Source organism: Acomys minous (assembly GCF_964271855.1).
Source record: "Acomys minous genome assembly, chromosome: 3".
Lineage (NCBI taxonomy): Eukaryota > Metazoa > Chordata > Mammalia > Rodentia > Muridae > Acomys > Acomys minous.
The window spans coordinates 118372867-118385385 of NC_140485.1; the positions used below are offsets into that span (position 1 = coordinate 118372867).

Here is a 12519-nt window from a genome sequence, read left to right on the forward strand (position 1 = left end):
TTCATAAATACCTACCTAGTGGTAGGCCATGCCTCTGATATAACATGATATTGCTGGCTTAAAAACAATCGCAAGACTGACATAAAAAATCTGAGGCCAAGTGGTAGAGGCTTTGCTTGATAAAGTTCCAAAGATCTCTGGCTGATCATCACTGCCCTTAAATATTATGTATGGTCCAGGTGTTATTTTGGCTAAAAACCACTCTGAAGTCTGCTTTTTCTCCTACAACTGTCTTTCTCTCTATTTCTCCCTTTGCCTATGAGCCTTAATGAAATTTACACTGGAAACGGTTTCCCACAGAGAATCTTGAAAGAAGGCACCTGGCCAAAGGCTTGAGACAATGAAAGAGTCTTGGCTCTGACTATTGTGATCAGCCAGGAAGAAACTGCTTGAAAGAAAGTTAGGACCTGGACATAATAGTACCTGGTTAGGTACTGCTAGCTGTAGAAAAGTAAAACTTGTTTCTTTAGAATCTGCTTTGAAAGTAATAGAAGTAGAGGACCCCTTGGCAGTTACCCTAGGCTTGGATAGCACACCTGTTGGTTTGGAACTGGAAGTCAAGTTTTTTCTTTATTAGAGAACATTTAGCTCAAGCGATGTTGCTATGACAATGATGTAAACATGATGGCTTTAGCCCAGGAAAATTTATAATTAAACTTTCCTGAGTATTGTTTAAGAAATAAGAGTTAAAAATAAAAGAAGTAATCAGGTCATGCTTATTGATTTTTGTTGTATGTTTTATTGTAGGTTATACAGAACTGTTTGTATTTCTTTGTTAGATTGTTTCCTTGCTCTGTTGATTTCTACATGTTCTACTGATTGTAAAAGATGAGAAAATGATGATGTAATCTGTAATGAAAAAACTGAATTTCACTTTAGATGAAGTACTGGGAATAGCCCAAGGAGAAGCAGCAGAAAAATAAAGTTCTCCTGGGCTAGAAGATCTTTCAGTTTGCACCACAATGTAAGCATGGGTCTCAGTATTTCTTTTATCCTCCATTCTTCAATCTCTCCTCAACAATGAGTTACCTCTGACTGTTTAACCAAGAGACGGTTTCCCTTAGCCAGCTGTTCCCCACTGCTCAATTCTCCCTACTGCGGAGCCACCCAGACTTTCTCTTCTCTCTCTGATCCCGAAGCTGGCCTGTGGGACAAGGCCTAAAACATTTTCCCAGAACCAACTTTTCATCCTTTTACTTTTAACTACAAAATAATAATTATGCCCAAATTGTTTTCTTAACAGTGAACTCTATTTTTTAAAACCTAAAGTTCATTTAGCTATCAATTATTACAGATTTAACACATAGTCTTGGCAGGTATCTTTCTAGTACAAAAATCTGATAAAATACTTCTGAGAGATTAGATTTTTAAAACATATTATGTTGTCCTTAATTTTAGTAGTAGGGGAGATACATTTATATATACTAAACTTACACAGTCTGGAACTTTCAGTCCTCGGACGGTTACATACAATGTGGATGGGTAACGGTTTCTTGGACACTTGGACCACCATTCAAAAACCTCAACAACGTTTAGCTGGGATCGAGGCTTATTAGGTGGGTAGTAGAGCTGCAGACGGAGTTTTGCGTTGATGTTTGCATTTCCATTGGCCCCCAGGAGCTTAAAATAGGAATCAGTGTAAAGTATTATCTTTTCTGAATACACACACATCCAATAAAGCTATAGCGGAGTCAGAAGCTTGGTTTTAAAAGACTAAAACAGTAGGTTGAAATTCCTTAGATTTATAAAGAAAAAGACAGGTCAACCTTGGGGGTAAGGCACTTTGAGATCATTTTGATAAATAACTTTGAAAACATTTCCTCATAGCATCCTACACTTGTGCTACCACATGGGACTGTGAAGCCCTTAAGTGTGGTTGGTGCAACAATGGAAGTAATTTTTAAAAATAATTAATATAAATTAATCTGAAATATGCCTGCTATGCATTAATTACAGGCATAAGCTCATGAGACTGGACAGACACTATGAGGAACACTGAGAGACAGGCGAAGGGGCAAGAGCTTTGGAGGGATATGCTAAGCTGAAATGCCAAGGGAGAAGTTGTATCCACAAATACAAACAACAGGAAATGAAAGTGGTTTAAGAAAAGTGATTTAAAGAAGAAATGACACGTTGGAAATACATTAAAGTAGTAGTAAAGGGTCCTGAAGGGACAGAATGAACTAACCACGTAAGAATGTTGCCAAGAAAAGACAAGCTGCAGGGACTCCACGAGAACACATACCCTGTGAAGCACATTTAACACTGACAAAAGAACAAGTGATGTGGGGCTGGAGAGATGGCTCGGAGGTTAAGAGCACGGGCTGCTCTTCGAAAGGTCATGAGTTCAATTCCCAGCAACCATATGACAGCTCACAACCTCTTCTGCTGTGCAGGCTAGAACACTGTAAACTAACTAACTAACTAAATCTTGAAAAAAAAAAAAGAACAAGTGATGAATATTCTCATTTGGCAAACAGAAAAAAGCTAGTGATTTGGCTGGAGAAGTTTTAGTGGCAGAGGCAAAATCCAGATCGTGGCTTGTTCAAGATATATTCACAAGGAAGCACACGTGGCAAAATGTCCCCCTACAACTTTGGGAAAGGATGGGAAGACCATGGGATTCCCATGCTCAGGCAACGCTGCTGAGCTCAATGGCAAGACCAGTTTAAAGCTGAGCGGAAGCACTCAGCCGGGCCTTTTATTATCACCCAAAGTGCGCCAGAGGTCCCAAATCATACCTCTTAAAGTCGTTCTAAGATTATCCAGACAATATAGTGTATACTGGTGTGCTGCTTAGCCAAGCAAACAATTCATGCTAAGAAATCCATGATGAGTATGCCTATGACTATAAATTGTGTAGGCTTCATGACTGTATGGCTTATAACAGTTACAAAAGTATTCTAGAAGAACTGAAAGTACCTGAGACCAAAGGCGTAACTGGAAATTAGCACACAGTTTACCAAACCATTGTAAAAGCTGAACATTCCTTATTCAACAGCATAATTAGTGAGTCATTTACATTTTAACTTGTTTCATGCCATGTTACTAAAGTTTATCCCAATCGCTTTACACTCATTTCAGTAAATCCTGAAGCACCCATTTTTGTGTGTCTGTGTGTGCTGGGATATGGTGATCTTCAGAAAAATTGAGAGAAATTGTGTAATAAACTTAATACAACCACATGTGTCTGTACACACACATACAGACACACACGCAGAACATATATAAAATATATGTAATCCAGAAGAAATTACTGCTAACTTTGTAAAGCTTATAGTACAATGAAAGAGAAGACACACAATACTAAAAATGGCAACCATAGAATCCATTGCCCTTTATGGGGAAACAGATAGACTTAAGAATCCATTTCTCCTAACAATAGTTCAATATGGATGAACTAATATCAGTATTACTTTTAAAAGTAAAAAGTAAAAATGCTGTGACATTTGTCATGTCCTAGCTGTAGCTTATGGCTCATATAGCAGGTCTGTACAAACTTCAGCACAGAATAAATATGAACAGCTCCTAACAGACTGATCTTGTTTCATTATCGCTACACTTTGCATTGCTCACAATCCTTGATAACGCTCAGATGCCGCCATCTAGCCAATGCTCACGTTGTGAAGCCAAGGAATTCAGGGCTGCTGTCTCAACAACAGCTGACACACTGGAAGGGCTAAACAAAGAGCTCACAAGTTGAACACAAGACAGCAGGCATGTTTCCGTCTTCGAGGACAATATCCTCAGGGTCAGAGAGTATAAATGGCACACACTGGGCAATCAATATGTATTTCAGACTCTTACTAAGCCTTACTAAGACTTAACAACTCTTTGATACAGAAGCAGCTTGCTAGAAAACAGCAACCAAATTTAGAAGAGATTGTTTTAAATGTGTTTAAGAAACAGGCAAAAAGATACCTTAAGAAACGCCCAAGCAATTTTCCGAAAGCCACATTCTTGGTTTTTAACCTCAGAGTTATTCTTAATTTCATCCATGCTTAGAAAGTCCAGAATCTGTAAATATATTTTGAAAATCATTTCATACATAACAGACTAAGTTGTAACACTCTCTATTGACACATTATCGTTCAGATATTTAAAATGTCTACTTTATAAGGAACAAAATATTTATCTCATTTATTTACTTTCAAGTTAACTCATCTAACCATTGAAGGGTCATTTCTTGATATTAATAAATTCTTTTATTAGGATTTATTTAAAAAGTGTTAATTACCTCAGATATATGAGCTATACTCATCAACCCAGTGTTGATTCCTAGATATTGTAAAAATGCACTGAAATGTCACATTTTAACATGTAAACATACATGATTGTATCTTTAAAATTACTGCAAATATATTCTAGACATATATAATCATAGCATAGGAGTCTCAAGTTCTGGTAATTCCCTAGGTGTCAGAAAGTGGTTTGTTAATGTTTATTTTAAAAGCCTGGGATCCTATTTCTGAGTCCTTATTTCGATAGGTTCCTGGATTAGAAACTTCCCCTTTGGATGTGCTGTAAATAGGCTGTGTTTTACACTAATGCAATCTTTCCTGTGCACTCTTAAGTACATGACACATGGAGCTACAAAGGCAATACACATTGTTTGCAAACGATTTTCATACAGAATGAAATGTGTATTTATATGTCAGTATGTAAACATAAATATTATTTTGATGGCTGCCTAATAGTTCTGAATACATTTTAATCTTTTAAAGTCATCACAAAAAACTGATAAAGAACAAATGGTAAGTTTCCATGACAGAGTTCCTTGAGATACACTATATCTTTTAAAAATAGCTTTATATCAGTCACACGGAACATTCACAGATGTATCATAAATAAACATAAATGATAACAAATAACCAACTTTATAAAATGCACCATTCGCTCTGGTCACTGAAGGCTTCTTGCTGGTCTCATCTTAGGATCCCCCAGCTTGGTTAGCGAGAACGAGTGGCCTTCTTGACTTTGCACACACGCTGGGAAAGAGGAACGCGACAGTCCAGGCCTGGACTATCCTGAGGCGCCTATCACTGTACAGACCACTGGAGTGACCTTGGGAAAATCACTGTACTCCTAACCTGATAATCCTCTCAGGTAAAAAACAGAGTTAGGAGCTGGAGAGATAGCTCAGTAGTTAAGAACACTTGACTGTTCTTCCGGAGGTTCTGAGTTCAATTCCCAGCAACCACATGGTGCCTCACAATCATCAGTGATCTGATGCCCTTTTCTCATGTACATGAAGACAGAGAACTCACATTCATAAAATATGTAAATAATAAGAAAAAATAAATATCAAAAACAAAAACAACAACAACAAAAAAAAAAACCCCAAAGTTAGGGCAAGCCAGCTCGGAGGAGCTTTCTGGTTGCTCAGCCCTCCACTGCTCACCTAGGAAGTTCCATCGTTTGTACTATGTATCACACTGCATGAACTAACACACCTGTGTGTGCTTGTCACTTTTCCATGCGCCCACATACACGCTTACTTACATCAGGTAGTCTGATACAGGTCATGACCTTGCTTTTGTGAGATGGGCACACAACGGAGGATCGCAGTGAAATGCCAGAGATCCATGACTTTATTCAGTCATGGGCTGATGTAAAGACTAAACAACGTTCTAGAATAGGCCAGATGACTAACTCCTGGCACTTGGGAAGAGGACAGCAAAAACACCATCAGCTTCTAAAAGAGCTTCTCACTGCACCACAGAGCATTAAATATTCTAGGAGTTAAACTCCAGTATCACATTACAAAACTATTAAAATCACTAACTTCCACTTGCACGATTAAATATTTACTAATTTTTTTTCAGTTCATACCTCAAAGAACAGGATGACTTTTGGACACTCATCAAACTCTCGAAGCAAATAGGGAAAATTTTCATTAAATATAATTTGCTCTTCCCACTCCGGAAGTCTTGATTTTAGCTTTTTAAAGTCGTATGGCTGCGTCATAATCGGCAGAATGTAGTCCACGTTGCCCTTTTCGTAGTAAGATGACACTGCACGCTCGCTGCCCAGAGACAAAGCTCCCATTAGTACACTCACTACGCTGTCTTAGGGGGCAGCCCTCAGGGAGGGTGCACAGCCCACAAAGGAGCAGGGACAAGAGCTCTAACGGCACAAAAGCATGCTCTTCAACATCTAAAAATTATAAATTTCATAAAAATTAAAAGGAATGGTGTCTTATTACAACCTTGCTTTATATTTTATTTCTTTGGGTCCCATAAATAATTCATTATAGAAATAGAAAGTGAAAGGTATGGTTAACCTTTAATACAGCGACTCCTTCAGAAATTTAAATGAGCTCATGCTGACATGTATGAGAAATCCAAATAATGTAAAAAGACCTGTTGCGCTGTCATATTTTCTTTGCATTATTAACACAACCAAGCAGATGTGTCTCTTTCTGCAATGATCTTAATGCTCCCCTCTCAACACCCCTTCAAGCAAACACTCTCTTTGAATTACTGTGACCTAGAATACCTTTATTTTATTATTATTTTTTTTTAAATATTTATTTACTTAAGGTATGTGAGTGCTCTAGCTGCATGTACACCTGCATCCAGAAGAGGGCAGTATAGATGGTTGTGAGCCACCACGTGGTTGCCTGGAATTGAACTCAGGACCTCTGGAAGAGCAGACAGTGCTCTCAATCTCTGAGCCATCTCTCCAGCCCTTATTTTATTGTTTTTTAAACCTAGACTTTCAAATATGTATTCTCTCTAGATATGACCTTAGGGAGAATCATTTTCAATATACATTTGCAGCTCCTCAGGCCCATCTAACATATTAACTTACAAAAAAAAAGTAGGAGGCTAAGGATTAGAACATTTATAACATTTACAGTGCAAACTTATGACCTAGCTCCGATTCACACATCATCCCAAAACCGAGTTAAAGCCATTGGGAAGTCTGACAGACTCTTGCTATTCACTATGGATGCATTTCCTCTGCCTCTCCTGTAAAGCCTACTGACCACGCTGAGGAATGCCTCAGGGTAAGGCTGTTCCCTGACATCAGCCCACAGCTCAGTGCCTCCTAATGTTCAGCCCTGAAGGGCAGTAGGGAGCATTTCTTCTGTGAATAGTTTCAACCTAAAGGTAGAATAATGTTTACAGACTACCTGTCATCCTTCTTGACGTACTGGCCGGTGTGCTCATCAACCACATGGATTTTTACCATTGGGTGAGAGATCATGAAGTCTGATTTAAGCCGATCAGTCCGGTGGATGTAAACGCCCATGACGAGATCATCATCAAGCAAACACTTGGGGTAAACGGGGCTATCGCGGCTTGTTACCTCATGAACACCATCGCCACTAATGTCCTCATTACCGCTGGAAACTAAGGCAGGGAAGAGACGTCAGGAGCGTAACTGCCCTTGGAGTTAGGCTTACTTATGATTACTCTTACGTCTACATTTGTCTTGTGCTGTTAATAAAAGAACTTCAAGGGGAGAGAGGGGCTATCGCTGCTTTCCCTCACAAGATCACTGCTTGACACTCTAAAACCAGTCACTTAAAAACTAAAAATCATGCCCTTCTCTAGTTCAGTTCAGGGGGCTATAAACTATCATAAAGACCCCCATATAGCTGTTCCTAACTCATTATTAACAAACGAACACCCTATTCTCTGTGAATTAAGATACAGCAAGTATATCTTAATTTAAATTAAATCCTTTCATTTTAAGAACTAAAGTTTTTAGAGTCACGTTATTCCACAAAGGCACATAATTTTCACTGAATTTTGGGGAACAGACCTGCTTTAGTCTTCTTTTTTGTCTTTTTGGGCTTGGACTTTGTGCTCTCTGGCTTACTGCCATCTGCGTTCTGTCCCGTTGAGCATGTTTCCTCATCGTGGCGAGATCCTGAGGTGGCAGCTTCCAGGGGACGCTCCTTCTGTTCACCTTCAAGTGCACTCTCACAGGCGTCCGATGCACTGCAGGTTAGCCCAAGACAGGTCATTACAAACTATCCCTATGACTGCTAGTCACGGCATAACACAGCAAGTGCTCAATAGAAGTGAGGTTGATAGATCATTTTCCTTTAAAAAAAAGTCACCATTTGATATTTTCGTGCATGATAAAATGGCTGTCAAACTAGGAATCACAGGTAATATTTTTTACCCAATGAAGAATTACAGTATCTGCGGAGCTAACCTGAACTATTCTTTTAGTGCAGTTTATGCTATAAATGCCACAGAGGGAGCCAGCACTGAGCAGGTTCAGGCATAGGGACCACACATTTGAGTTTGGCCTTGGCTACAAACTGTGATGCTGCCTAAAAACAAACGATGGGGAAATAAAATACATTACGTAGAATCTCAATGCCTTCTCATCCTGCTGCTGACTAAATGGTGATGAATAAATTCCCAAATTATTCAAAAGGTAAAAGGCATTTTCAATGTTTGTTCTAAGAAACTTCAGCCAAACAACTTTGAGCTCTGGGTAAAGGTTGTTGGTTTTGTTTCTAGATGCTGGTATTAAGACTACATTTTCCAGAAGTGTTGATTGAAACACAGTTTGTACCACATGCTAACAGCAAGAGGCAGCCAGGAATAGGTGCTATCCTATTAGAGTTTGTTCATAATATATGAAGCTAAAAACTATGCCTTTAAATAATAAAATTATAACTTCCAACATGTTCAGTTATCTTTTAAAATGAGCACTGGGAAAATAAAAAGATTAGATAAACACTTCTTAGCTATTCTTGAGAACTATGCGATATATCAGGCCCAGAACATGCTACTAAAGAGCAGCTACATTTGTGTGTCGCCATCACGCACTGCACAGTTGGAATTCAACGAGCTCTCTCTTCTAGTGAGGCTGTCCTAGAGAGGCCTTCCACTTCCACACTGTTGTAGTAATAGATTACAGGCCGCCATGGACAGCAGCCTGCAAGACAGCCCTGGCTGGCCTCGGCTTCTTCGTGCTGAATTCTCTTTAGAATCTCCTACTCTGTGAGAACCAGCAGGGCCTCACCACCCACTTCCAAGAGGGTATGGGAAAAATATGTGCTATTTTTAAAAGACTCACTTCTGTCTTGCTATTACTCCCTTGGAACCTTGATCTGGCGAAGAAAGTTGCCACCTGGGAGAGACGATCACAGTGGATTGAACTATGTGAAGAACTGTGTCTTTGACTAAAAGCCATCCAGGGCCTGAGACCTGCCACAGCCTGTCATCACGCACAGAAGTAGTTCTTCTGAGAGCCACTTTGAAGAGCTGCTGTCACTTGTTACATCTGGCCCTGCCAAGGCGTCAGCACTGGCTAGCATACTGACTGGAGTTTACAGAAGCCAGTGGAGCCCAGCTAAGCCATCTCAAGCTTTCGGAGCAATAGCGACATGAGGCGGCAAGTGTTTTCTCTGTTACACTGCTATGTTCTGGGGTAATGTTTTTAAAAGTGGCAACAGAGAGATAATTCTTTTACTAACATATCCTTGGAGCTCTGGTCATCTAGATTATGGGGAAATTACCTAGACTGTCAAAGGCTAGTCACATAAAGCTGATGAAATAACAAGCCAAATATAAGCTGTTTATGCAAAGGATGAAGGCAGGGGAAAAAGGGATTATACCACTTAGACGACAGTTTTAAAATCTCACTAGTTGTTATGAATGTAGATATAGTCTCAGGAATACTTACCATATATACATATATATAAAAGCATCATACATAAAAATAAACTAAGATTAAATTATCAAGTTATTAGCATTGATAATTGTTCTGCAGTGAACAAATATTACCTGTATAATGAGGAAAATATATATTAAGATATCTAATTTCAAAAAGAGAGTGTGCGTGCATGTGTATGTGTGCGTGCGTGTATGCACGTGTGTGCAAAGGGCCTTCTGAGACAGGGTTTCACCACAGTGCTCTGGTAGGCCTCAGTTCCACTATGGAATGCAGGCTGGTCTTGCACTCAAGCTTGCCCTGCCTGAGTGCCCAGTGCTGGGATTACACGTGTGAACCACCATGCTCAGCAGGCCTGTTATTTCAAAGACAGTTGGAAGTGGATAAATGCAAACACTTTTGGAACTGGACAGTCAGTATCCTGGCTCAGCCTCTTACACCACTCAGTTTCTTGGAAGAAACAAGGTAACGCCATTGCTGTCCCCCCAGGGCTGTTGCAAAGACTCGAGTGAACCCTTGCAAAGCTCCTAGCACATAGCAAGGACTGCATAAAGCCTCGCAGTTAGCACCTCAGTGGCAACGTTTCCAAACACAGCACTAACTTTCTTTGTTATGCTATAATTTGCACTCCAGACCTGAAGATCCTAGAGTGGGCTTCTATTTGTCAACGTGAAGTACCTTGTTTCAGGTTTTGACGGCACTGGCACTTTCTTCTTCTTCTTCTTGCGTTTCTCACTGGCCAGTTTGTCGTCATGCAGTAGAGTGTCTGGGGGGAAGTACGTCAGCTGCTCCTTCAGCTTTTTTCTTATTTTCTTCTTAATCTCCTTGGCCATTTCGTCAGCTACCTGCAGCTGGTAGGCTTCCATCAGCCCTTCCTTCCCTCCTGTCTCAGCCTGTTCTCCTCCCTCATTGGAATCATCCCCTGGCTGAGACTGGCCTCTGACGTCCTGCTCTGCAGCACCCGCCTTGTCTGGAGTTTCTTGTTCCATTGCCTGCGTGGCCTGGGTGACTTGGACCCCCGCTTTCCTTGCTGTCCGCTGAGTTGTTAGCTGCGGGTCACGTGCTCCCCAGTTCTCTGGGTTGTAAGTGCTGACTTAGGCTGAAGATGACTTTGAAGGTGGGCGGCTACAGAAAGAACACGTAACAACGCATGTTCAGTTCAGCATAGTGCATCTCTTGAAGGTCAAAATAAAGACTGATGCTCAACATTACTAAGACAGTTAGTTTCCCACGGGACAGAACAATGCCTCTCCAGAGCATCTGATGAACACTGACTTGTAGATTTAGACTTTGCCTGGTTGTCAACCCTCGGCATAAGAAAGACAAAGAATGATCAACAAACCAAGTATACAATGGACCTATTTCTAAATTTCACTCTCCTCACTACGTTATATGTGTGTCTTTAGAAATTTAAATACTATAGCTTTATAATGCATCTTACTGTGTAATTCCTTCAGTTTTGCTTTCTCAATTTGTTTAGAGCCTTCTAGGTTCTGTTCATATTTACAAATAAATATAAATATATATATATAATAGTATTGCAACGCCCGCACTAAAGCGCCCGTGCGCGCTCTAAAGCGCCCGTGCGCGCGCGCGCCCCCGTGCGTGCGTGTGGGCGCGCTGGCATACATGTAAACACAACGTGCAACGCGCTTGCGCACATACGCTACCTGCTTGCCCACGGGAAAACAAGCGCCCACACGCCCACACACACACACACACACACACACGCACGCACGCACGCACGCACGCACTCGCGCGCACACACCAGGTCTGTGTCTCTCAGTTAAAAAAAAAAAAGGACAATTTTAGTATCATATTATTTATTGATGAAGGATAAGGTATTAATTTCACTAAGCCTCATTTAATGCCTGAGATCTTAAAACGGCACTTACTTATTGAAAGGAGAAAAAGAAAATTGAAAAAAAAATCACATGTTGCATATTGCAGGTGCTCAGTAAAATTTATGTCCATTTATCAAATAAAAAATAAAATGTGTGGTTAACTAAAAGTATATATTTATATTATCAAATATTGTTTGATATCTCGAGGCACATTAAACTAATATTTAATAACAGCAAGTGTGGTACAGAAATACTTTTTAATATTAATGTATTTTACAGAAAAAGGGATTAATAACTCGAATTTGATTAATAACACCACCAAAATTTGAGGTTAGATTTAATGAAACATACTCGAATTCTGTAGTACGTGGTTACATATCCAGCCAGTTTATGCAACAGGTGAAAAACCTGTGAGCATCTCTTTAAAAAAAAAAAAAAAGCGGAGAGGAAACGTTTCCACGACGTGTCTGCGGTAACAACAAAGGCTGAGCATCCTTTTCGCCAATGCCCAGGTAGCGCCGTTTCAGGGAGGTTTTACCGATACTGAAATAATCGATGGACCACTCTTCTTAGACTTAATTACCAGAGCATTAATGCCTGAACCGGGGGAGGAGGAAGACGGGGATGGGTGAGGTACGAGCACTCGCAGGCATCCCCCGGTCTCCCCGGAGCAGCGAGAAGACCCGGCCCGCGGAATACTTACGGAAGGAGAGACACCCCCGGCCTGCGCGAACGAAGGAGGGAGGGAGGCAGCACGGCCACCTCGACCGCTGGCGACGCGCGCTCTGCTCAGCCTGCCAGGTGCCGCAGTGCGGGATGCGCGCCGCCGGTGACGTCAGGCCCGCCGCCGTTACCTAGGCAACCCGGGCCGTGGTGGGCGAAAAGGGGTGGGTGAGAGGCCGAGCTCGGAGCTGGACCCACCGTCCGCCGCCACGCCCCCTCCGCGGCCTCCGCTCGCGCCTGCGCGCTCTCTGGGGCCGGCGGGCACGCGCTCGGGGGGGGGGGGTAGAGGGCGAGCTGCGCGCGCATG

General features: G+C 41.2%; 1 protein-coding gene across 3 annotated transcripts in view; it reads right to left on the reverse strand.

Annotated features, from left to right (window-relative positions):
* The window catches only part of AHI1 (Abelson helper integration site 1), a 129220-nt gene extending 116801 nt beyond the window's left edge, over positions 1-12419 (reverse strand). For all 3 annotated transcript variants that reach the window (XM_084777565.1, XM_084777566.1, XM_084777564.1), the window contains exons 1-7: positions 12193-12419; positions 10324-10770; positions 7774-7952; positions 7139-7358; positions 5833-6025; positions 3922-4017; positions 1435-1620 (exon numbers count right to left, since the gene is read on the reverse strand). In XM_084777565.1, the coding sequence (XP_084633691.1) occupies positions 1435-1620; positions 3922-4017; positions 5833-6025; positions 7139-7358; positions 7774-7952; positions 10324-10634 (1185 nt within the window). In that variant the 5' untranslated portion in view covers positions 10635-10770; positions 12193-12419. The remainder of the gene's footprint in view (positions 1-1434; positions 1621-3921; positions 4018-5832; positions 6026-7138; positions 7359-7773; positions 7953-10323; positions 10771-12192) is intronic.
* Positions 12420-12519: the final 100 nt, after the last annotated feature.